At 35.2% G+C, this 26,686-nt stretch overlaps 3 protein-coding genes and 2 long non-coding RNA genes across 7 annotated transcripts in view; 3 read left to right on the top strand and 2 right to left on the bottom strand.

Annotated features, from left to right (window-relative positions):
• Nucleotides 1-188: 188 nt before the first annotated feature.
• On the bottom strand, nt 189-2,602 carry LOC114246440 (ribosomal RNA processing protein 36 homolog). The gene is made up of 4 exons (XM_028178952.2): nt 2,434-2,602; nt 2,105-2,340; nt 1,264-1,544; nt 189-353 (listed from the first exon to the last, which is right to left on the bottom strand). Exons 1-4 carry the CDS (start codon nt 2,491-2,493, stop codon nt 214-216), a joined length of 717 nt encoding a protein of 238 aa, XP_028034753.2. The 5' UTR covers nt 2,494-2,602; the 3' UTR covers nt 189-213.
• Nucleotides 2,603-3,323: 721 nt separating this feature from the next.
• Nucleotides 3,324-4,434, top strand: LOC114246438 (uncharacterized). Its single transcript, XM_028178950.2, has 2 exons — nt 3,324-3,389; nt 3,462-4,434. The coding sequence occupies exon 2, from the start codon at nt 3,545-3,547 to the stop codon at nt 4,181-4,183; it is 639 nt and encodes a 212-aa protein (XP_028034751.2). The 5' UTR covers nt 3,324-3,389; nt 3,462-3,544; the 3' UTR covers nt 4,184-4,434.
• A 2,433-nt stretch (nt 4,435-6,867) lies between these two features.
• Nucleotides 6,868-8,337, top strand: LOC149499887 (uncharacterized). The gene is made up of 2 exons (XR_016325379.1): nt 6,868-7,640; nt 7,822-8,337. It is a non-coding gene; the product is annotated as an uncharacterized LOC149499887 (long non-coding RNA).
• Nucleotides 8,338-9,930: 1,593 nt separating this feature from the next.
• Nucleotides 9,931-26,686, bottom strand: part of GluProRS (Glutamyl-prolyl-tRNA synthetase) — a 54,276-nt gene continuing 37,520 nt past the window's right edge. For 2 of the 3 annotated variants that reach the window (XM_089738371.1, XM_089738370.1), the window contains 14 exons: nt 22,758-22,961; nt 21,445-21,645; nt 20,304-20,462; nt 19,247-19,366; nt 18,460-18,592; nt 17,608-17,756; nt 15,627-15,827; nt 14,883-15,000; nt 14,030-14,169; nt 12,764-12,890; nt 11,716-11,957; nt 10,860-11,020; nt 10,425-10,568; nt 9,931-10,170 (listed from right to left, as the gene is read on the bottom strand). In XM_089738371.1, the coding sequence (XP_089594497.1) occupies nt 10,005-10,170; nt 10,425-10,568; nt 10,860-11,020; nt 11,716-11,957; nt 12,764-12,890; nt 14,030-14,169; nt 14,883-15,000; nt 15,627-15,827; nt 17,608-17,756; nt 18,460-18,592; nt 19,247-19,366; nt 20,304-20,462; nt 21,445-21,645; nt 22,758-22,961 (2,265 nt within the window). In that variant the 3' untranslated portion in view covers nt 9,931-10,004. The remainder of the gene's footprint in view (nt 10,171-10,424; nt 10,569-10,859; nt 11,021-11,715; nt 11,958-12,763; nt 12,891-14,029; nt 14,170-14,882; nt 15,001-15,626; nt 15,828-17,607; nt 17,757-18,459; nt 18,593-19,246; nt 19,367-20,303; nt 20,463-21,444; nt 21,646-22,757; nt 22,962-26,686) is intronic. The other variant, XM_089738372.1, reaches the window with a different exon arrangement.
• LOC149499888 (uncharacterized) lies at nt 23,571-26,320 on the top strand. Its single transcript, XR_016325378.1, has 2 exons — nt 23,571-23,703; nt 23,902-26,320. It is a non-coding gene; the product is annotated as an uncharacterized LOC149499888 (long non-coding RNA).

The raw sequence follows: 26,686 nt of genomic DNA on the forward strand, positions 1-26,686 counted from the left end.
GGCAAAATTTCGTATGTAAAGCTAATAAATTTATAATTAGTACCTGCAACTTAACTTTGAATATTAAATAAATCAAAATCTATAGGTACATAAAAATAGTGTTTAGAGCATTTTCTTGAAAAAAATTAATAAATTATAAACTATTTTAAATAAATTAAACTGCAAAATTATTGAAAGAAAACACCAAATATACCTATATTTTTTTAATTTGCTTTATTTAACTCTAGCAGGTGCTCTATGTGAACGTTTCTTCATTTTTTGTTCTCTTCGCTTCAAGTGTCGCTGCACACGGCTAGTTCCTTCCTTTTTCAGACTTTCATATTGCTTAACCAAAGCTTCTACACGTAGTTCAGCTGAAAAATTAAGGAACCCAAAAAAATTTATTGATTTCTAGGTCTCATATTGTCATTTAAGCAAATGTTATTTATGAGATGAGCTATAGAAATACAAGTATGAGTAGCTAAATTGTCTTAGTTTTTTAACAGTTATATAAATAAAAAACAACAACATGGCACCAATCATTTTAGTCGTGGCCAATGAATCAATCAATTAATCAAGAAAACAGTTAATTTTGGTATACATATAAATCACATACAAATAGATTTGTATGTCACTTAAATATATCTCCCTAAAGGGAGAGAATAGGTTTCATTATTGTAAGAATAATTTATACAAACTTATCATGAATACTTATCATTACTGGTGGTAGGACCTCTTGTGAGCCCACACGGGTAGGTACCACCGCCCCGCCTATTTCTGCCGTGAAGCAGTAATACGTTTCGGTTTGAAGGGTGGGGCAGCCGTTGTAACTATACTGAGACCTTAGAACTTATATCTCAAGGTGTGTGGCGAATTTACGTGGTAGATGTCTATGGGTTCCAGTAACCACTTAACACCAGGTGGGCTGTGAGCTCGTCCACATATCTAGGCAATAAAAAAAAATAAAAAACTAAGCCATTATGATAAAACTGCCATATATTTTTGGTACATGCCATGGTTAAAAATATATGAACCTCCCTTTTTTGCATTGTAAAAATGACTTATGTAGATCAGATATTTATTTTCCTTGCATTCTCCATTTCTCATAATGCAATTGAAGATATTTTTTTATATTATTAGTTCTACTATTAATACAATACATTACATTAAAATGTTGGCATATGAAGCCAACCTATAATGAAACCATTACAATTTGAAATGTTGAAATCATAAATGTCCGACTTTTTACTTTTAATAAAGATAAATATAGTAACAAGTATTTACATTTGTTCTTGAAGTGTGGCTGTTTGCCCTCACGGAATTGCTTTTCAATATCATCTCTATTCTTTTGTGCAACTTCTCTGTCCAACTTGTTTCTTTTGCATGCTTTATGCTGATCATTCAATCTTTGCAATAATCTACGTAATTTTATTTGTTTTTCTGGATCTGTCGTTTCTCTCAGTTCTTGTCTAGCAGCCTTAATATCTTTCATACGAAGTTCAGACAGAAAACCATAATTCTGTGAAAATTGCTTCTTATCAAATTCTCCACATAATGGGTCAAACCTGTAACAAAAATATTTGGTACATTCTGCCTTATTTGTAACCTTAATTTCCCATATTTATTAATCTACTTCCAGTCAGAGTTGACCTTGTGTGCGACAATGTCTTTCCTAAATAACCATTACCTTTATAAGATGGTTACAATTCAAATGGGATTAAAATTTCAACCCTCACATCCCTATCTGGATACAAACAGTGTGAAAGAAAACAAGAATAATGGTTGTTTTATTTCACAGCTTCATGTAACCAAAACTAACTCTTAAAGTCCAGTTTTTTTCCTATATCAAAGTACTGGCAAATGAAGACAATTTCTAAAAAACATGACAAGGTGGTTTGATCAAATCTGCACCACACAGAAACCCCATTTCACAAATCCCTTCACGTGGCCAATTATCGGAAACACTAGAAAGACATCATAAAAAATAAAATCCTGTCTAAGCATGATGATCACGACTCAGCAGTGAGGAAACAACACGAGGAGGAGAACTGTGATTTCCTTAAGTAATACAAGTAGTAACACGATTCTATTGTGCTGGTTTATTTATATGGGCTTCATATAGTACCTTGGGTCTCTTACTTCTTTCTTCTTCACATGTGCAACCTGAACTACTGGCACTGGTTTCTTTGAACTGATTTCTCTTGGTCTGTTTTTGTTTTCTCTTCTGAACACTTTAGGCGGAACATTTACTTTTTCTTTAGTTCCAAACAATGCCTCTTTGTAGACTTTAGCTCCAATTTTTTCCTTCAATTGTTGAAGTTCTTCAAAAGATAAGGAAGCCAATTCTGATCGTATTGACGTCTAAAAATCAGATGAACGTTAATGAAACTTCTCCCTCTATTCAATAACATTTCAAAACATGTAGTTTTTTATATATACGAAACAAAATTTTACCCTTTCGTTGTCTTCAATTTCGCCCACATGAGAATCTTCATTAACTTCACTGCAGCTCATTTTTAGTAGTAGGTACTGAATTAAATCACAAGGTTTACATACTTTTTTAATAGGGGTTATTTATTTTCGACTTTTCGACAAGTATCTGATTTTTTTTATGGGATTTTATGATCTGGTAACTAAGACCTTTAAGTCATATCTTATTTTAACATTCTTACTTTTATGAAAAATGACTAATAAGATGTAAATTAGATGATAGGAATATAAATTAAAATAAGATATGACCTAAAGTTGACCTTTAGTTACCAGGTCATAAAATCCCTTAAAAAATGTATGGTAATATATTCATACTTCATAGATTATAACAGAAATGCATGTAATGCAATGCAGTATTTATTAAACAATATTATCTTCGCCTTATTGTAGTGTACGATCTATGCCTTATTGGCAAAATATTGTAAGCCTTTTGGCGGGAACGCGAGGAGTGAAGTTGTGTGATTTGTTTTATTTTGTCTATTTAGTGTTTCTTCAGGCCTAAAAAAAAAAAAAAAGGTTTAAATGTGTAATATCGGTGGTTTATTAACTGTTTAATATCTGTGAAAGTGCACATATGTGGGAAAATGAAACAAAGTCGCTGGACATAACTTCTGCGATCCTCCAAAAAGTCCACTGAAAAAATCTCCGTAAATGACCACCATTTTACTGAGATCACATTTTATACCATATCATCTCATTTCATTTCATTTCATTTCATTTCATTTCACTCCATATTATAATTTTTCATAAAAATAAAAATATAAATTAAAATAAGACATGACTTAAAAGTCTTAGTTACCAGGTCATAAAACCCCTTAATAAAAAATAATATAATTTGAAAACGAAACTGCAAATAAAATCAAAAACAATTTTTCATATCGTATGAAAATATTATTTTCGTAATCTTAAACCAAAAAAAGGTTAAACCGCATTATTTATTGTATTTATAAGGACAGGTTTAGTGTAAAAAAAAAAAACTTTAATATTTACAGTGGATCGGTGATCTGGTCTTTACGGTGGATCTGTGAAAATAAGAAAACGATTATTTGATGATTTTGCTCTAAGTAATTCTGTCATGGAACATGAAATATTTATAACCAAGCACACTGTGCAAGAAAAAACATTTTATTTAAAAGTACTTTGGAGATGGAATCCTGAAGAACTATTTTATATTTATATCAATAAAGACAATTCAAGTTGGTCTGGTGAATATTCCATTCAATCAGCAAATAAATATAGAGAAGAGTATACTGATGATTCTGAGGAAGAATTTATCGAAAATGTTAAAAGAGCATTTAGACAAAATAACAGTGACTTTGACTACGACTTTAGTTCACTTAAAGATAAATCATCTTCAAAATTTACATGGAAAAAAAGATTTGAAGGAAAAAAAGTTATACAAGGTACAGTAAATGTAGTTTGGGATGATGTACCCACAACTAGGGAGACTTTAATTGATAATTTGTTACAAGAAAACGAACAATTAAAAACAACAATTAGAAATAATAAAGTAAAAACTAAAGCTCAAGAAGAAGAATTAGAAAAGTGTAAAAACACTATAGAGAAATTTGTAGACATCAAGACAACAGTTGAAGAAACATTATATGCAAAGTTTGTCCAAATTTTGAATGAAAAGAAGAAAAGAATAAAATTATTACAAGAATCTTTGCAAAAATTGGGAGTATCAAATGTTTATAATTCAGAAAGTGAATAATTTAATTTTTCACATTGAAAAAGTATGATCATACCTTTTATAATCTTAATTAATAAAAGAAACGACTCTTAAATATTTTGTAAATCAGAAAGTTTTATATTAGACATCTTTCAATATATCATAAGTGTTTTTAATTTAATTACATATACATAATTATATGAAGAACTGAAATATGCAATTATCATGAAAACTATTACATATTTCAAACTTTATAGATATTAAATAATATTAAAATAGTGCTCTACACAGCAGCTGTGCCGTATGATTTTTTCTTTGTAGCTTAGTAATGCACCTTTCTTTTAGTGCAAGTCTTAATTATTACATGATTAAAAATATTTTGTATTCTTTCTGTTATAATATTTAGAAAAGAGTTAACATGAGTTTTTCATACATCCTTTCTAGTGGTGAAACACTACTTCAAACGACGCTTGTGGAGAGTATTAAGCGGTAGGCAGCGGCTTGGCTCTGCCCCTGGCATTGCTGAAGTCCATGGGCAACGGTAACCACTCACCATCAGGTGGGCCGTATGTTCGTCTGCCTACAATGGCAATAAATAAAAAAAGAAAAAAAAAAACTAAAAAATTAGGGTAGTTGTGATTATACAATGGGGTTGGCCCAATGAAGTAGGAAACCTATGGAAATGAAACGTCAACCAAAATTTCGTGCCACTGTGACGTCATCTGGCCACAAAACATGGCGGCTTTAGTGCTGTACAAAAGATTTCAATGTTATCAGGTTTTATCGATAAACGTTCTTGGCTCATTTTATTTTAAATATTGTTGAGTATTATTTATTTGTAGAATTGTGCAAATATGATATGATTTAGATGGGTGAAATTTAAGACAAGTTCGTCCTTCCAATTTGCCAAGTAAACGATATGATGATTTTTAAAAGTTGTCGTTTGTCGCAAAACATAAAGATATGGCGTAGTTCAAAGCCATCAGCCCATTTCCAGCATGCTAAATGTTATCGTATTTTGAGTACGTGTTTTTCTTAGACTATTACAATCTATTTTAATTGTTTTGCTGACTCTAAAGTCCGTAACATACTACCGCAGCGCACCCCAAGGAAGGTGCGCCGCACCATTTGAATCACTTTCGCTTGAGAGTGATTCAAATTTTAAACTTATCAAGGGACCGCGTGAAAAAAAAAACACCTACAGAACATTTATTCATTAATTACAAACGTCATTCCTTGTGACTTCCTCTCTAAAATCACTTAATTATTAAATATTTAACAAATTTACAATAGTGTTTTACTCACTGCGGAATAAAACTATTTTATTTAAATAGTTCCGAAGAGATTTTGTCGGTAGCCTTTTTCCCGAAATATCTAAACAGAATGTCTAAATATGTTCTGATGACATATTTTAAAGTGGTATTTATGATTAGTGTCATGATCAATAAATTCCGACCGAAAAATGGATTTTTCGGATGAGGGCTCCATAATGAATTTAAATACATATAGATAATAGTTTTAGGACATCGACTTTCTTGAGATCCTATAAAATAAGTTTTAATAATTATTTTTGTATGTTTTAAGCATGATAAATTATGAAATTTTATATAATCAATCATATTAAATCGATATCATAGTCAATAAATAATGTACAACCCAAAACAGACGGCCGAACTGACGTGACAATGACATTTGGCGCGCTAAGCATGGCGGATTTTCGGCCTCATTAGACGGAGACGGAGATATTTACGTATATTCATGTTTCATTTTATGTACGCACTGAAATACTGTTATATTGTTTTCCTGCGAGTTAAAGTGCTGAGTAAGAACGAGATAGATATATGTTTATGTATGTGCCTTCAAAATGGGTGCTATTTATATAAGCAATTGTACGTATAGAACAATATGTCGTGTCCCTACTATATAGGTCTATGCTGTGACGTTATCTGGCCACAAAACATGGCGGCTTTAGTGCTGCCCAGAAGATTTTAATGTTAGTAGGTTTTATCGATAAACGTTCTTGGCTTATTTTATTTTAAATATTGTTGAGTATTAATGTATTTGTAGAATTTATACTTTAATAGGAAGTAAGTATATTGTTATGTGCAAAGATGATGTGATTTAGATATTATGTGAAATCTAAGACGAGTTCGTGCTTCAAATTTTCCAAGTAAACGATATGACGATTTTTTAAATTTGCTACACTGATTTTATAAAGTTGTCGTTTGCCGCAAAACATAAAAATATGGCTTAGTACAGTGCCATCAGCCCATTTCTAGCATGCTGAATGTTATCGTATTTTGAGTACGTGTTTTTCTTAGACTATTACAATCTATTTTAATTGTTTTGCTGACCTAAAGTCCGTAACACACTACCGCAGCGCACCTAAAGGAAGGTGCACCGCACTACCGCACCGCACGCAAATTTTAAACTTATCAAGAGACCGCCTGATAAAAAAAAACACCTACAGAACATTTATTCGTTAATGAAATTACAAACGTCATTCCTTGTGACTTCCTCTCTAATATCACATAATTAATAAATATTTAACGAATTTACAATAGTGTTTTACTCACTGCGGAATAAAACTATTTTATTTAAATAGTTCCGAAGAGATTTTGTCGGTAGCCTTTTTCCCGAAATATCTAAACAGAATGTCTAAATATGTTTTGATGACATATTTTAAAGAGGTATTTATGATTAGTGTCATGATGAATAGATTCCGACCGAAAAACGGTGTCCGATATTTCGGATTCAAATATATTCAGTGTATAATTTATGTTTCAGATGAGGGCTCCATAATGAATTTAAATATATATAGATAATAGTTTTGGGGCATCGACTTTCTTGAGATCCTATAAAATATGTTTTAATTATTATTTTTGTATGTTTTAAGCATGATAAAATTAGATATTTTATATAAGCAATCATATTAAATCGATATCAAAGTCATTAAATAATGTACAACCCAAAACAGACGGCCGAACTGACGTGACAATGACATTTGGCGCGCTAAACATGGCGGATTTTCGGCCTCATTAGACGGAGACGGAGACATTTACGTATATTCATGTTTCATTTTATGTACGCACTGAAATACTGTTATATTGTTTTCCTGCGAGTTAAAGTGCTGAGTAAGAACGAGATAGATATATGTTTATGTGTGTGCCTTCAAAATTGGTGCTATTTATATAAGCAATTGTACGTATAGAACAATATGTCGTGTCCCTACTATATAGGTCTATGGGTTGGCCGGTTAAAGCTTTTCTCAGATGTCGCCAGCGTAGCTTGTTCCCTTGACACAGAGAGCCGCCATTTTGTGTGTTTTGCGTTCGTGATATTTCGGCATTTTGTGACTTTGATACGGTTCTTATTACTTTCTAAGTAGTGCTAAACAGTTTTACAACATGTATTCCAACTGGATAGTTAAAGAATTAAAGGAGGAGTTGAGAAAACGTGTTACATCGTTACGAAGAAAAAAAGTGGATTTTGTCGAAAGGTACAATGTTGATGTTTTATTTTAACTTAGAAAACTTCTCTCAAACTGTTTCCGGTAGCTATTATAATAATAATATTAAATTGTGTACCTTAGGAACTTTATTCCTTGTAGCATGTGCAAAAATAATTGCTCATATTACACACATTACCTACCAACTAATGTATTATTTTACTTTTTTCAGATTAGAGCTACATGACCAAAATTTTAATTTTGAAACAAAATGAAAAAAATGCTCTAGCAAAATATGCTAATATATATGATTTGCTAGTGGAGCCATGTGGCATTTTCAATAGCCAAGAGCGCCCATATCTTGCTGCATCTCCTGATGGTGTGTTGGACGAAGAAGCTATAATTGAAGTGAAATGTCCATACGCTAGCAGAAAACATGAAATAAATATATCAACGGTGCCTTACTTAGAACAATGTAACGGGATATTGTCTCTAAAAAAACCTGCCCATATTATTATCAAATCCAAGGACAGTTATACTGCTCAGGCAAAACATACTGCAACTTGGTCATTTACACCTACAAGGACATCAAAGTGATTTATGTTGAAAAAGACAATAATTTTATAAATAATATATTAAATAAATTAGATATCTTTTATGAAAATATTTTCAAAGAAGCATTGTATGAAAAATATCTGTATTATAACTATACACACTTGTCGAAATAAAAAATCAGGAATATTTTTAATTATTTTTATTGACAATTCCTTCTCTAAAATTACATAAGTAACTTCTCTACTTTTTGTTTCTTCAGAAACTGGTTTCATATTCCATGAAAATATAGATGGTACAGCACCTTTCTTCAGATATTTATGTTAATGTTTGACACCTGCAACACAAAGAATAACATTTAAATATACTATCACAAGGAAACCTGACCATAGTTTCAAAATATTTGTTATTGCAATGGATGCAGCGATTTAGATAGAACTTTCAATAGTAACAGCTGATAATGAACAACAGCTCATGAGGAATGTGTTTCCTCCAGTCTGATTTTGTGTTTGTTAAAAGGTTCCTTACAGCATAAATCTACTTGCAAAATATGTTAGCAACTAATAGTGTGCCTAACTAATTATTATTGGATTTTTTTAATAAGAGAACAATGATGTTTGCTACACCTAGTCATGCATTATATATACAGAAAGAAGCATACCTGTGTATTTACTAATGTTTTCATAGTCAGATTTCACAAAGTGTTTACGACATAACCTCGAACTTTTTGTGTGAATACTTTTTTCGCGTCAAATGGCCTTTAACCACAGTCTTCCAATTTTCTTGTCCTTCGGGAATTGATGTACTCCAATTTCTGAGCATATTGGTACAAAACAACGCGTCATTGTGCTTAAAATAATTTTTAATCAAAAATTCCAATACAAATATTGAATGTTATGGGAACAATGCACACCAGCGCCACTTTGACAGTTGCCAACCCCATTGAACTTTAACACAAGTTTTTTATTTTACATGAGAAAAAGTCATTTAGGCATTAATTTGGTGATTGAGATATACGACTGACCTCCATTACTTTCTCAACACTTAGCTTGTTTAAATCTTCTTATCTCTTTAAATTACTTCTACCTTATTAATGTATAATAATAATAAATAATGTAGGAAGTAAAGTACATTAGCCTGTACAGTTTTTAATTTGTTAAATAGGCAGATTTGGATAGCTTTCTTTGGATAACCAATCCATAGGCCTTGTCATGCAAGGAATTGGGGGTGGCACAAGACCCGCAGGATGGTGTCACAGTGGGAGATCCCTGAAATGAGTGCAGCAGAATGCCATAAGCAGGGACATATGCAGGGCATCGTCATACAAAATAAAGCCACAATTCTTCATTTCTTATTCTTATGACCTTTGGTTTTATTCTCTATGTACATTAAGATTACTTAGGGTGGATTCGACCAAACTTAAATTTATACTAAGAATAAGATTTACTCTTGTTTGGTCGAATCGACCCTTAGTAGGTTTAGTGATAATTATTGTCAATTCTAAAAAAATCAGATCCCCAAAACATGGTTTGTAAAATGTCATATGTTTATATTTGTACATATCTTGAGTGTAGCAACACACTGGATATCACTACTCTGCCTATATTAGATGACAATGTGAAGTAATGAATTTCTGGTTTGCAAACTTAATCTACTGTTGTTTACTGTAGTAACTCGTAAAATAGAAGAAACCTGTAAATAAAGTCCCTTGTTTGTGTTGCATTGTTCACTTGCCTTGCCAGTTTTCTATCTATATAAAAGGATTATATATAAATAATACAGTGCCATATTGAAATAAATTATATTTTATCCTTTTTGTGAAACACTTTACTTAACAATGATTGATAAATGCCACTGTTATATTCAGTAACTTCTTCCAAATAACGTAATGAACTTGGGCTTATTTTTACAAGCCGGGTGTATGCAGCGGTCAGATTCAGACAATTGTCTTGGAGGTTCAAATGGTATGCACAGTGATTTCGCACCCATGGCTGGTGCCTTGACATCAACGTTAGGGTCGTCTTCTGTCCTGTTATAAAAAAAAACTTAATAAATGGAAATACTATACACTATGACAACATAAATGCTATTTTTATAAAAATGGGAGATAGTAACAAAAATCAAGATCTGAGTTCATTTAACATGTGCTCTAAATCTCTTTTGAATTGGTATTCATGTTAATAATACTAACATCTAAGAAATGTTTGAATTAAATGTATACAATAGAATTTACTATCGTTCGAATCAATGACGTAAAAGTATTTTTAATATGTTTCAAAATACCTTGCACTGTCGTTCTTAATGTTATCTTCACACGATATCTCTCCACAAAATGGTGCAAGTAAAATGTGTTTTTCTTCAAGAGCAGCTGTGAAATCTTCCCATTTAGTAACAGATGATAACCGAGCATCTCGATCTTTCGTTGCCCTGAATTAAAACAGTTAATAAATTTTAAATGAAAATGTATTTTTAAATAATGAAAAATACAATTAGGTTTATAACAGCCAGATTTGACTTGAAACATGAAGCCTAAATCTCCATTACATCAGAATAGCCCTCTAAATCAAACCGGAACTCACAAATACTTGGTGGCCGAAATCGGCAATATTAGATTTGGCGAACTCTTAACTGCACGTCTTGACACCAGTAGGTAAATAAGTTAGGGCGAGTATTTTTTAGGAAACATATATATCGAAAGATCTTTCAAGTTGAACTTACCTTTCAAACATTTGCGCATGTGTTTTATCAAGGAGTTCAACAATGTCTTTTGCAACAGAATCACGTTTGAAGACCATCTTATCACCGGTGAGACGCTGTACTGCTACAACTGTACCCTTTGCTATATCCTTGGGACCTAATTCAACTCTTACTGGAACCCCCTGGAGAAAAAGTGAAATGTTTTAATTCAATACATAGAACTCGAATATATTATTCTCTCTCCGTGATGTAGATGAAGTTTCAACGAATTTTAAGTTGTAATTATTTTTCAGAATTTAATTTTTTTTTATTGCTTATATGTGTGGACGAGCTCACAGCCCACCTGGTGTTAAGTGGTTACTGGAGCCCATAGAGATCTACAACGTAAATGCGCCACCCACCTTGAGATGCAAGTTCTAAGGTCTCAATATAGTTACAACGGCTGCCCTACCCTTAAAACCGAAACGCATTACTGCTTCACGGCAGAAATAGGCAGGGTGGTGGTACCTTCCCGCACGGACTCACAAGAGGTCCTACCACCAGTATTAAATAAATATTAATATTTCAAGTTATGTATTATTATGCATGCATTATTATTATTATACATTAAACGTAGTTTCGTGCCACGTTTTATTTTCGCTATACATTAACAAAACAGGTTGAGTCGGCAAACTATTTTTAATAAAAAGTATTTAACTGAGTATTAATGTATTTAACGTCATACTGAGATCTTAGAACTTATATATCAAGACGGGTGGCGCATTTACGTTGTAGACGTCTATGGGGTCCAGTAACCACTTAACACCAGGTGGGCTGTGAGCTCGTCCACTAATATAAGCAAAAAAAAAACGGAATTAGTAGAACAAACAATAATGACCTTCAACTCCCAGTGGTTAAACTTCCAGCCAGGCGAATAGTTATCCCTGTAATCGCCTTCGGCCCTGAGTCCGGCGGCGAGCAGGTCGTCGACTAGCGCCTTGCAGGAGTCCATCAGCGCCTGGCGCTCGTCCGCCGAGCTGGACGCCGTGATGCCGCACGGCACCACCACGGCCTGTATCTCGGCGACGCGAGGGGGCAGCACTAGGCCCTTGTCGTCTCCATGAACCAACACCATTACACCTAAGATATTATTATTTTTCGTGAATAATATGTTGAATTGTTCTTTTTGAAGTGAAAACTTCTTTAGGAACGTTGTGATTTCAAACCGGATGCAACGGAAAAAACGACAGGTAAGAGACACAAATACAAAAATGTGTAGGATGAGGCCAGCAAAGAGTGAGACAGAAATATACATACTATTTAATACAGCGCCATCTGTGAGATTTTTTAATACTAACGTGTGCATGAAAGCTCTTGTAGTGAATTTTAATTTAGGATTATACGTGAAATTAAAATATCAATTCACAGAGGGCGCTACCTTACAATTATTTACTAATGACAAAATTTTACATATACTTAAGACGTTAGGATAATTGTATTTTAATTTTGGAAGGTTTCACTTCTACCACGTGTGAATTGCACACATTTTGTTTTTTTTTTTATTGCCCTTGTAGGCAGACGAGCATACGGCCCACCTGATGGTGAGTGGTTATCGTCGCCCATGGACTTCAGCAATGCCAGGGGCAGAGTCAAGCCGCTGCCTACTGTTTTTTAGTTTTATTAAACTAAATAATGCAATGGTTAGAAAGACGAAACGTCGCGTTATGGAATGACGTAAGAACTGAACAAATAGATACTATAGAGGGCACGAATATCTTTTTTTCTTAAATTGTAGAACATAAAACAACCATACAAACATTTCAATAAAAGTTTTTAAGGTAAATGTAAAAAAAAAGGATGTTATGTTGCATTTGTGAATAATTTCGGTGATCCATTCCTGAACAACCTAAAAGACAATGTATCATCCATTCAATTTTCTAACATACCAATAGTTCTAGTTGTGATGCCCCACGAATTCTGATAGACGTAATTCTTCTCCAGAGTTTCGGCATCGTCGTATACAATCTCGAACATCTTAGAAAAGTTTTGACCTAGGTGATGACTCGTCGCTCCCTACGATGAATATAAAATAAAAATAAATGGATCTGTATGGACTTTTTGGCGGGATCGCGAAGAGTGAAGTTGTGTGATTTGTTTTATTTTGTCTATTTAATGTTTCTACAGGTTTAAATGTGTAATAACGATGGTTTATTAACTGTTTAGTATCTGTGAAAGTGCGCAGTTGTGAGAAAATAAAACAAAGCGCTGCACATAGCTTCTCAGAATCCTCCAAAAAGTCCACGGAAAAAGTCTCAGTAAATGACCACCATTTTACTGAGATTATATTTCATATCATCTCATCATCTCATTTGTAAATTTAATTCGTTTTTAATCATTTATGTTATGTCTCGATTAGTTTCCTTCGTTTTTTATTATTCAAAAACTGTAAATAATTAAAACGGTAAATTTTAAAAATCTTATTACTTGACACTGGCTAATGCACAGACCGTGCCGGAGCCAAAGAATAAAGTAGAAGAAGACGTGAATCTATTTACATGGTTCATAAATTAACTAATTCTAGTCAACTGCTTAGCTGTCCCCAGCATTGCTGACGTCCATGAAATGAAATAGGTTGTATTTTGTTCGTCTGTCTATAAAGTAAGGCTTATAATTTTGCCACTTCGATAAAGCGGCACGACACGAGAACCCTCTCATCGTGGCCGCCGGTAACTACATTCCCGATCCTGCGGACCGAATGTTAAACAATTGACGTCGCCCTAAGCACGCATTACGGATCCTCCCGATCCATTAACGGTGCTTTTAGGTACCTCAAGCACTGGTCACCGTCCTCGTCAAACCTGTCGCTTGCGAGAAGGGCTCGACGAGTAAATTAACCCATAAACACAGAGCCCACTGAATTTCTCGTCAGATCTTCTCAGTGGGTCGCGTTTCCGATACGATAGTAGATTCTGTGAAGCACTGCTCTTGCCAGGGTTAGTGTTAGCAACACTCCCGGTCTGAGCCCCGTGAACTCACCTACTAGTTCGGTGAATCTAGAATAACCCCTCGAGGTTACTAGAATAGTTAGAAATACAAAATGTAGTAGTAGTAGTAGTAGTAGTAGTAGTAGCAGTAGTAGTAGCAGTAGTAAACAGTGTTCATGCCTACGGGCAATGTCAAGTAATTATTCAAAGACAGTAAATTACTCCAACCTGAACGCCTCTGCCGCTGGCCGGTACGTAGGCTTCGACCGTGGTGGTGTAGTCGCCGCCAGCAAACTTCTCCTTCTCTGTTTTACGACCTTTGATCACCGGTATCGCTAGCAACTCTTCGTATACGCGAGCATATAAATCTGTAAACCAACCATTATCATAAGACAAGTGTATCTTCTACCCAATTTAACAAATGACAATAAATGATTATTTGAATAGAATCTTTTTTTTTTTAAGATTGAAGGATTACTAATAGCCCGGAGGCCTTTCCAGTTTCACCAGGACACGTGGGCGAGCAAAGGCTCAGCCAGGAGGGGTGGGATTTGCTAACAGCTACCCGAGTGCCTCCGAAGGAGACCTAACAACTCAAAAGCAGCTGCTTCGCGAATGAATCTACTACCGGATCGGAATCGCATCCCGCTGAGAAGGTGTAGCGAGAAACTCAGCGAGCTGATGCATGGGTTAGCCGAGTAGGGTTCGTCGTGCTGTTGTATACCTACTGACTTTTGTAACACAGGTTTTCCTAACATAAAAGTCAGGGAATATTGTTATTGATAGGGTGGACTAGCGGCTATAGCAATTAATTAAAACGTAAATTAAATACTTGAAAACATTGTGTTGACTTGTATAAGAGAAAATATAATTCAGAATGACACCGCACATCAAAAGTAAAAGGAACATAATACAAATTCAAATATAGTGCATCATAGACAATTATACGTGGACAGCATCACGACCTTCCAACAGTTATTGTGTACCTCATAAAAAAGCCATGTATACTATTATACTAGTGTTATGAATTCTTGTACGTGTTTGTGTTTTAAGAGGCTTGAATAAATATTATTATTATTACCTAATATAATTAAGACCTCTTCGGCCGCCTCCTCTTTGGTCCGGAAAGCAGTGTGTCCTTCCTGCCAGAGGAACTCGCGCGTCCTTAGGAAAGGTTGCGGTTGCTTGAACTCCCATCTCTGTAAAAACAATAAATTTTACTGAAAAAAAAGTTTTTTTAACAAAAAAAAATTTGGGATTAATGGTAATTTGTATATTTGCAATATCATTGTAAGTTTACTAAAAGTTAATGTAATTAATGCTTTCCTGATTGCTCTTTGTAAGAAAGTTGAAATCAGTCCTAAAATGATCTATAAGAGAGGATGCGTAGCAAGAATATATTGTTGTCTCTCTTGCACACTCGTGTTATCATAGCGCGGTAACGTGAACAATCATTATGCATATTTAAGGATTTTATATTATTTCGTGTCAGACTCGTTTAAATGAAGTAAATGTATGATAAAAACTGATCGCATGGATAACGTAAATATCCATTTACTAAAGTGTTGAATTCGACAAGTTAAGTGTTAACTAAATTTTATCAATTTGTGGTTTCTGAAAATTTCCTTCATTAAAAATAAATTATAAGATAGGTAATATGTTACTGGCATCTACAGGAGCAATGAGGAACTAATCGACGCGAAGCCATCTATGGCCGACGCCCGTAAACATTTTTGTTGAGTGCTTGAGTTGCTTAACTAATTTATTTGTATTATCTATGTTATGTGTATTATCTATGGCGTTTAGGTTAGCGTGCGAGTCTCACAACGACGTTGTTCCACTGGTTGAGTTTGAGCGGCAGGTCCCTGTGGCTCTGGATCCACTTGGCGTAGGCGGGGTACATGACGGTCTCGGAGGTGGGGCGCACGGCGATGGGCTCGGCGAGCTCGGACGAGCCCGAGTGCGTCACCCACGCCACTTCCGGCGCGAAGTCCGCGATGTGCGTCTTCTCTCGCTCTAGCGCCGCCTGACGAACAATTGTGGCGGCTAATACAACTGGCATTTCTTACTGGTGGTAGGACCTCTTGTGAGTCCGCACGGGTATGTACCACCGCCCTGCCTATTTCTGCCGTGAAGCAGTAATGCGTTTCGGTTTGAAGGGCGGGGCAGCCGTTGTAACTATACTGAGATCTTAGAACTTATATCTCAAGGTGGGTGGCGCATTTACGTTGTAGATGCCTATGGGCTCCGGTAACCACTTAACACCATCTAAGCAATAAATAAAAACAAGATATTTGACAGATGCCTGAATTTCGCTTACGACATTTTCAACATAAGCGTGCATATATACAAGTTCCGAACAACAACATTCGGACTGTCGGTCTACCGAGAAATATCACCCGCTCAGTGGAAGATCTTCCATTTGTCGTTATACCTACACAATCAAACAGTCTCGTTTAAACATATGCGTTATGTATAAATGTATTTATAATTTTAGGTATAATTTCGCGGTAGGCAGCGGCTTGGCTCTGACCCTGGGGCATTGCTGAAGTACATGGGCGACGGTAACCACTCACCATCACGTGGGCCGTATGCTCAGCTGCCTACAAGAGCAATAAATAAAAAATTAAGAAAATATTCAGGTCATACTTCACCATACCTAACTGTGCGAAAACCATCAGTTTCTTAAAACCACTTATGCTCCAATTAGTATAAGTTTATCGTACTATATTATGTTTATGAGCTATTCTTATGAGTGAGCTTTTAACGATGGTTTTTTTTATTGCTTAGACAAATCAAATCAAATCAAATCAAATCAAAAAAGTTTTATTCAACATAAATGAAAGTACATACTTGTTGAACGTCAAAAGAATTACCGCCAATTCACAAGCATTAGCCTCCGTCCTGAGAAGAATTGGCAAGAAACTCAGCGGGCACGTTTTTTTTTTTTTTTTTTAATATTAGATTTTTATTTTTATTTTAAATTTTTTTTGTTTTTTTAAATATTCATATTACAATAAGTAATTATAACATAACAATTTTACAATATTGAAATTCCCGGAGCGAGCAACTCATTCCCACTTTGTGCAATCTTTGTGCAATCACAATTGGACAGTGCCCATAGACATCGACAAAGTAAATGCAGCCATCCACCTTGAGACATGAGTACAAAGTCTCAGTTTTTACAGTACAACATCTGATCCACCATCCACTATTTGTGTGAAAAAGTAACAAAATTGTACATCCTCACAAATTCTACTACGATGCAGTCAGACGTTCTTATTGAAGAGTGAGACAGCCGTTATTATATTCAATCGAGGCTTTGAATTCATGTATTAAGACGGATGGCGGTATTCACATTGCCATATTTACTGGTGGTAGGACCTCTTGTGAGTCCGCACGGGTGGGTACCACCGCCCTGCCTATTGCTGCCGTGAAGCAGTAATGCCTTTCGGTTTGAAGGGTGGGGCAGTCGTTGTAACTATACCGAGATCTTAGATATTTCAAGATGGATGGCGCATTTACGTTGTAAATGTCTATGGGCTCCTTTTTTTTCCCTACCTAAGCTGAGAGCCTTGAGAGGCTATATCAGCGTAACCATAACTAGTAGGTAAGCTCACGGGGCTCAAACCTGACTTGGGCTTCAATAACCACTTAACACCAGGTGGGCTGTGGGGACCAGGGGGGCAGCGGGACCATATAAGCAATAAAAAAAAATCCCGTAACGCCACGTGAGCCGTAAGCTGGTTAACCCGTGTAACCTATAAAAAAAAATTATATTCCCAAATAAATATTTTCTTGGTTACCTTCGATACGAATATAGGAAAATATCCGTCTTTGACTCCGAGCTTCCGGAATTCGGCACTGAGGAAGTGCCTTATCGTGTCCCATATACTGAACGACCACGGCCGCAGTATGTAGCAACCGGATATGTCGTAGTAGTCGATCATTTCCGCTGTAAATAATGTTTTATTTTGTACTTAATTTCTTGTCGTTTCTTATTGACCAATTTTGATAAAATACAATTTGAATATTATAATATGAGACTCACAATAGAATTAAAAAAAAAACGCGTGAGGCGAATATTAAATACATACAATACATATTTATGTTGACTGTCATAATGACAAAAAAAAATGCTTAAATAGGAAGTGGTCACGGCCCACCTGGTGTTATGTGGTTAACGGAGCCCATGGACATCTACAATATAAATGCCGCCACCCACCTTGTGACATAAGCTCTAACGTTTCAATATAGCACAGCGCTTGCCCCACCCTTCAAACCGAAATGCATTACTGCTTCACAGCAGAAATAAGCAGAGTGGTGGTGCCTACCCGTGTGGACTCACAAGACGTCCTACCACCAGTAAATTTAAACCAGTTTATTGATTGATGAAGTGCTTATTCATTGTTATTATTAACTAGATCAGACAACAACAAAATATAAAAATTTCACTTATATATTTTTTTTTTATTCCAGAAGAGTGATGATCCAGAACGCCGCGACTGACGTCTCAAGGTCGAGGTGACGTCTCATGAGGCCAATCTTATTGTATTTATAAAAGTACGATCCTTCAAGCCTACCGACTAATCGCATTAAGACATACCACGATATTGTCCGAACTATTTTAGGGTATATAACAAAAAGTCCCCGCTCACATTTCGTGATGACTTGCGAATACCATTCGGATAGATCAGTCTCCTTGCTGGCCTCCAGCCCTAGTCTCGTGACCTTCTTGACTCCGCTTGAAGATTCCTCCTTTACAGGTTTAGGTGGTTGCGTCTTCGGTACCTACAATACACAATTTCTTAGTTATGTATCGCACGCTTCTAAACTGAATCAGCACGAAATACGACTAATTTTAGTGAAGACACGAAATAAGTTTGTGTGTGGTTTAGAAAATCTCGTAAGTCGATTATCCAAGTCGATTAGGCATTTTTATATTACGCGATTTGTCCTCCGTATAACACGGGTACTCCCCCATATAACGCGGAAATTTCACACGTCATATTTCTGTACTGTGAAATTTATCATGATTTGTACAGTTCATAATTAGTTTGCACATTGTGTCAATTGTGTTGTTATAAAATTTAATTAAACTTTTAATATTTAAATTTTTAATAATTTGTGTCCCTATATAGTTTTTGGATTGATAAAACATAGGTATTATATTTGTATATATACTACATGTGCATAACGCGTTATATGAGATCATACATGCGCGTTACGCGAGAATACTCCTACATCGCGTTTCTTATAACGCGGTACCTAACTACCGTGTTATAGGTCTGTTGAGAAGTGCGAAACTATTTAATCTGACCTACGAAAGTAGATGTTAATAAAGTCCCTGAGGCTGAACACTGGGAGCTTGTCTACCAGTCAAGGTGAAGCCAGACTAGCCCCTCCACGCTACGGACAGATAGGGAGGTAAACAAATAAAGATACCTTAGCAGCCGGGGTCGGTTTAGCGCTCGCCTGATTGCTTTTTGCTTGATTAGGTTTCGGCGCCCAGTCGCTTCCAGTCATTGCTTTGTATTGAGCTTTGAGGTTCAACAGATTTTTGACCTGAAATACATAATTCTTATCAAGTTCACGAACGATTAAAGCGTCATGTTTCACAAATACGCCGAGAGATAATTGCGGCAGCCATCCCAGTGCTAAAGCCTTTAAGACCAAAGCTGACTTAATTCCAATATTTTATATTTATATATATTTACTAACAATCACCCCACGTTAACTAGTCCCGTGATAAGTTCGTAAAGAACTTGTGTTACAGGTACCTGATAACGGAAATAAATGTAAGATTTTTATTATACACATACATATATTTAATATACATCCATAACCCTGGAAAAGACATTTATATTTATCATACAAATATCTTCCCTTGGCGGGATTCGAACCCGCGACCCCCTTGTGTAGTGACCATGTCACTTACCACTACACCAGACGGACGTTATATAAATATAAATAGCCGAATATAAATAGCCCTACGAAATTTAAACGAATTTAGTAATAGTAGACTAGATTAGTAACATTTTTATTTTATTTGGAGGAAATTAAAAAAGAATGATCCAAAGTGTTAGCTTATAATAGCGTTATATCCCCATGGGTGTCGTAAAAGACGATTGAGAAATTGACGAAAATTGACGGTAACATTCTCAGGGTGTTATACCAGCGTACTGCGCTCGTCGACTGACATTCATTTAGTTGAACCCTTTACCGTTTAGTTGAGTCCTTCAAAACAGTTGCACGGCTACCTCGCTAAAGAATACTGATTTCAATTTACCGCAACATAAATTAAAATAAAATGTTGAGTAATTTTTTAATTCGTAACTTAACCCCAAAGACACACGTTCCATTTTCCCGTAACAAAAAGTTGTCAATACAAAACGCAAAACTTCAAACGCTTGCGAAAAGGTTTGAAGTTACATTTCCGTGTAGTCGGATCGAAGTTCGTTTAAAGATGAGTTAATAGACAAATATGGAAACCTTAACTCACTTCGACGTCGACGACTGATTTATCGGCTTTTTCGCTTTTGATCCTCCGAACTTTGTCACCTTGGGCTTCGATTTGCGACGCGAGTTCCGCTACGTTCGGATCGGCCGCCGGCGGAGCAGCTTGCTGCGGCGGCGCTGGTTTTGCTCCCGGTTTCCAGTCCTGAAGGAAATCAATACGAATTAAAAAAAAATATTGCTGACATGAAGAACCGACTCCTCTTTGCCTGGCATTGAGAGCTGTCGATACAATCAATGCCAATTCATTAAGCTTTTGTATGATTCCTTGGCTGCATAAGGCGAGACTCTACTGCGTTATTGACAAGTAAGGGTCCATAAAGGTTAAATAAAATAATAACTTATACCTAAAAATAAAAATAAAACTAAGGTACATCTATTTATTGTTAACGATGTATGTTCGTAATTCATCCGTGCGCGTCAAGTACCATCAACAGGTGAGGCTTGAGTATTAATAAAATATGAATGTTATTAACGTATATACCATACAATTGTTTATTGTTTTTTTTTAAGCGTGGACGAACGCACGGTCCACATGATGTTAATTGGTCGCCGGAGTCCCTAGACAACAACAACGAAAACGCCGCCGCCCCACTTTGAGACACGAGTTCTAAGTTTCAGTTTTTACAGTACAACGCTTGTCCCACCCTTTAAACTGAAACGCATTACCGCTTCACGGCAGAAATAGGCAAAGTTGTGATACCTACCCGTGCGGACTCACAAGACCTCTCTACCACGAGTAAAACATACACTTAGCTGTAGTTAAAGCAAAGCGTTATTTACTAGTGCACATAAGAATTAGTACAAAACCCGCGGTCGATCTAGAGACGTAGTCACATAACGAGCGCTCTGAACATCTCACTTATTAACAAACCAAACGCTTTGGATCTTCATTTATTTTTCAAATCTAAACTTACTATACCGTTGAATCAAACAAATTGTACAACGAGCAAAGCCATCCAAGTATAGCGGTAGGCAGCGGCTTGGCTCTGCCCCTTGCATTGCTGAAGTCCATGGGCGACGGTAACCACTCACCATCAGGTGGGCCGTATGCCCGCCAGCCTACAAAGGCAATAAAAAAAAAAAAAAAAAGATTGTGAACTATTTGAAATTAAAAGTCATCTCACTTGTCCAGCGGCAGCCTTGTACTTCGCCTTCAAGTCCAGGAGTTGCTTGACGGCCTCGTCGATCTTGGCCTTGTCGGCTTTAGACGCTTTCAGCGAGCGCACCAAGTCGCCCTGCGCGGTGACGTCGCGATCCAGGGCGGTGACGTCATTGGACGGTGCGGGGGTAGCCATTGCTGCAGGCGCGGATCCTGGCTTCCAATCCTAAAACAAAGATATATATTTTAAAGTCGAATTTATTGTTCCATTATACTCCTTACTGGAGAGGCTGTAAATATTGCAATTAACATGCCACTATCCAGTATGATACTTCGATATTCGACTTTAAAGTTTAAAGTCGACTTTAAAGTTTAAAGTCGAAGTCGGAACGTCGGAACGAAGTCGGAAGGTCGTCGAATATAAATGTCGTCCCAGCCTTCAATTCGGATCGCGCGACTGTTTTGCGGCATACACACTACTTGCGACTACAAACATCACATACTATAGTAAAAATATATAACCGAGAATATGTTTGGGTTGAAATAGTTTGCGTGATCGCCGTACGACCGACGTTCTAAATATTATTATCATACTGTTGCGTTTGTGTGTGTTTTTGTTTTGTAAATAAATACATATTATCTATTTTTAATGCATGAACAAAAAATTTGTACCCCGTTTTACGAAAATTGCGCGGACGGAGTAGTATGAAATTTCTCACACTTATAGAGAACATAGAGAAGGAGTGCAGAATGCTAATAATTTCTAAAGTTATGCATTAATAATATGTACATTAAATCAATAAAAAAACATTACACACCATCATGTATTTGACACACACACATATAACTCTTTGTTTATTGTCAACCTTTTGTTAATGTTTAAAGTCTATGGCAAATTGAAAATAGATTAATATTGTTTATCTTTAATATTATTTGTCTATAGTGTAATCTTGGCGAAGTATGTGATTAAAGAAGTATAAATAGTCTTTGACAATAGAACCATAATAATGTTTACTTAACTTATAATTTCAATTAATTATAGTCGAATGTCGACTTTTTTATTGCTTAGATGGGTGGACGAGCTCACAGCCCACCTGGTGTTAAGTGGTTACTGGAGCCCATAGACATCTACAACGTAAATGCGCCACCCACCTTGAGATATAAGTTCTAAGGTCTCAGTATAGTTACAACGGCTGCCCAACCCTACAAACCGAAACGCTTCACGGCAGAAATAGGCAGGGCAGTGGTACCTACCCGTGCGGACTCATAAAAGGTCCTACCACCAGTAAAAACGTACGACTACTGCGGGACGACTAGTTATTATAAATTCAGACTAACTTGTCCGTTGGCAGCCTTGTATTTGGCTTTGAGTTCCAGCAATGCCTTGACAGCCGCGTCAATTTTCGATTTTTCGGCCTTAGACGTTTTCAGGGAACGAACTAAGTCGCCTTGCTTCGTGATCTGCTGGTCTAGCGACGCTGCGTCACCGGAGGGAGATGCGGAAGGTGCTGGTGCTGGTGCTGCGGTACCTGGTTTCCAGTCCTACAATATATTAGCAATTTAGTACTACGATAGATAATAAGGTTAACACATAGTAGATACAAAAATTTTTTTTGAAGAATTCGAATTTAGATCATGACGAGTTTCAAATTTAGAAAATTGAAAGTTATTTACATATTTATTATGTTTTTTTTTTATTTAGGTCTCATTTGTATTTGGAATTGAAGAATTCTTTAAGGTTGTTCTGATTTGAAACTTTTAAACTCGATGAAACGACAACAATCCTATCTATAGATTTACAGTTTACACTAATAAATAATAGTTTAAAAAACTAAAAAACACGCTTTATATAAAATTCAACTAAAAACAGAAAATAAATTTTAAATCTTAAAAAGCACCCCAAGCTTTTTGTTTTTTAGTTTTTTAAACTATTATTTATTTTTAATTTTTTAGTAAAATTTTCTATCAAAACGTATTTTTAAAACTATTAAGTACTTTAACATCAATTTCTGCCTTATCGACTATAGATAAAAATTATATAAATTGGCAAAAATATTTTTTTGCAAATTGAATAATGGAATAGGTAATTTTGTCAAATTCTTCGATCAATAATACTACTAGATTCGCGATTAGCGCTTCAAAAACGGCCCGAAAAATAATTATTTCAAATTAGTATGGTCCAATCATAGCCAACACTAAGACGTCAAAACGCTGCAATGCGCGTTCAAAAACTGAGTAAAAAACCACCGTAACACCAAGGTTTTGGAAGGAATATCTTTTTTTGGTAAAGTTATATTATTAAGTGTTTTTCATAAAATAATAAACACAATTATATTGTAAATAAAACACAATTTACGAATATTGTAATTGTTTGGCCAATGTTTGCAACAAGGCACCAACTATTGTAACAAACATCACCAATTCTTGAACAGGGAATGCATAGAGTAGTTTTGTTATTTTATAATGTTATTTTTGTTTGTAGATTTCCTAGTAGCCCCTTGTCGCTGTGCACAATGGATATATATTGTCGCGAAAGAAAGAGGAGAAGAAATATACAACCCTTATAAAAATTCTAGAATTGTTCAATGGTGGTGGCAAATCAATGCAAAAAAGTATTAAAAAAACTTTATATGTATGTGTAAATATTTTAAGCGTATATGCTGAAAAGGATTTGTTTTCTGGGGGAAACGAACACAGCCATAAAATAAGCCTAAATTAAACTGATTATAGACAAATTCATTGATATAAGATTACATTATATTTGTAAAAAAGAAACCGCTCATATAAAAATGACTTCTAAAAGACAGCTTTATAACAAACTGAATCTGTTTAAAGGTAATTAAACCTACATTATTGTTTTAATTACTTCTGTATAAAGAATACGTGGAAAACATGTATCGTGTTTCCTTTCATATTTTTTTTACTTTATTCAATTTTATTTTTTATCACCTATTTGTTGTAATAGCGGCAATGTAAAATATTATCTACTACTTTTTTGAATCGGTCAAAAATAGTTGCGACCATACAAAACAAACCTAAAACAAATATGTATATTCTGCAACTCTATGTCTTTCAATACTTACTGTGTTCTGAGCATTGAAATGTAATACCAAGAACTACATCTAGTTCCACAATACAATAAGCACGAAATTTTAAACAAATATTTTTAACCTTATAAATTAGGCTTTAAGTATCATTTTAGAATAAATATTTTTGTACTGATGTCTTTTTATGTTCAAGTGACATTTTAAATTTATTCCATAATATTCTTTTTCTGACGAAAGGACCTAAATACATATATTTTGCAATGGTAATTAAACTTTATGTTTAAGTATTAAGGTTTGGAATAAACTGAAGTCGTTAACATTATTAAACTTTTTTCTAAGAAATGAAGATGTTTTCGTGTCTGCAAACGTGGCCACTGGAGCGTCTTATTTTTGTTCCTGATCTTTAATCTAGTACTATTATTGATCGAAGGTCAAATTAGTGTAATGTCATCGGTCCTCGATAAATCTACAAAGTTTGAATGAAATCTGGTAGATGGCGCTATTATTAAATATTTCAGATTTTAAAATTGAAATCTGAAAGCTTTGAAACATCAATCCGCATAAAAGTAATTTTAAAACTACAAGAAGAGGCTTGAATAAAAATCCGAACATAACTTAGCCTTAATTAGTATTTTCTTCGGAATTCAGTAGTAAAATTCAAGTTATTTTGATGAAATAAAAACTGAAATATTCATAACATCTTAAACAAACACCTACGAATAAATATTATTTCACAATGGTTTTATAGTTTTTGGAAGGGATTTTTTGTAACGCCATCTTGTGAAGTTTTTCGGTATTACAAAACAAAATTGTCCCTGCAACAGTAACAATGCAAGTATGTATCAAAAATATTTAGATACTAGATGGCATTATTCTAAATTTTGTGTGCCAAGTATTTAATAATTTTGCGTAAAATCGTGTTTTTTTAAAAACCTGGTTTAGCCTGGGTGTGAATGAGATATAATATGTTTTAAGGTCTCACTTCAACCACATAGATCATAGAGCATTACCAGCATAGAGCTTAATCTACGTTGTTCAGTCCGATTTAATTTTCATTATTTCATTTATTGCGCGTATTTATTAGCGTCGGTGGCAATTGCTCTCTTGCCTAATTTTAGCGATTATCGGCATATTTTAAGACGTTAAAGCAGTCTCAAATGTATGAGAAATACGACCAGCTTATCGAGAGTTTGAATTCTGAAAAGCGCGATTGCTTTGCAGCACAAACTGACAGGACGCACGGTACTTGCTCAGTAGTCAACATTAGAACTAGAACACTGGGGGAAGGAATTTAGTAATAATTTAATAACCGGTTAATGCAACGCGCCGGCACTATCATTAGTGACGTTTAATCGAAAAGAAGCGACACCGACAGCTAGAGGCCAAGGTCGCTAGCCTGTATCTTCGGGCAAGACAGCCTTATCGTGTCTAATCGATACAACTTTCAGTTTTAATGTTGATAAAGTTAATATTTTGTAATGTAATGCAATAAAGTACTTTGTAAATAGTATGATATAATAAATAATAGATATTATAACAGACGTATTCTAAAGGAATTCTAGGATATTCAATAGGAAGTGTCACCGAAAGGCCTGGTCGAGATTCAATAGTTCAAAAACTAATTATAACATATTCGTTATAATGCTTTGTAGAAATTTCATTAAAAATAGTAAAGTAAAATCGTATGGCATATTCAAGCTAGATGATACCGTTTCGATATGCAGTGTGGAATTTCGTGTAGTTAAAATGTTAATTAATTATTATGCAATTTATCGTCTATTGTGTTACTGACGACATCACTACTTTTTTTTATTTTTTTTTATTGCTTAGTTGGGTGGACGAGCTCACAGCCCACCTGGTGTTAAGTGGTTACTGGAGCCCATAGACATCCACAACGTAAATGCGCCACCCACCTTGAGATACAAGTTCTAAGGTCTCAAGTATAGTAACGACGGCTGCCCCACCCTTCAAACCGAAACGCATTACTGCTTCACGGCAGAAATAGGCAGGGTGGTGGTACCCACCCGCGCGGACTCACAAGAGGTCCTACCACCAGTAAGACTACTACAGCATATGTAAAATGTAGAGGTCAAGTGTCTCTGTATCTGTATTATTTTGTGGCAACTTATCACGTTTTTGCAGTAAGCTCTTTATCTTCGTCATTGTTAATGTAAATTGTTTGTATGACCTAAAAATTCATAAGTATTTAAACTAATTAAG

This window comes from Bombyx mandarina, chromosome 25, assembly GCF_030267445.1.
Source record: "Bombyx mandarina strain Sakado chromosome 25, ASM3026744v2".
NCBI classification, from domain to species: Eukaryota; Metazoa; Arthropoda; class Insecta; order Lepidoptera; family Bombycidae; genus Bombyx; species Bombyx mandarina.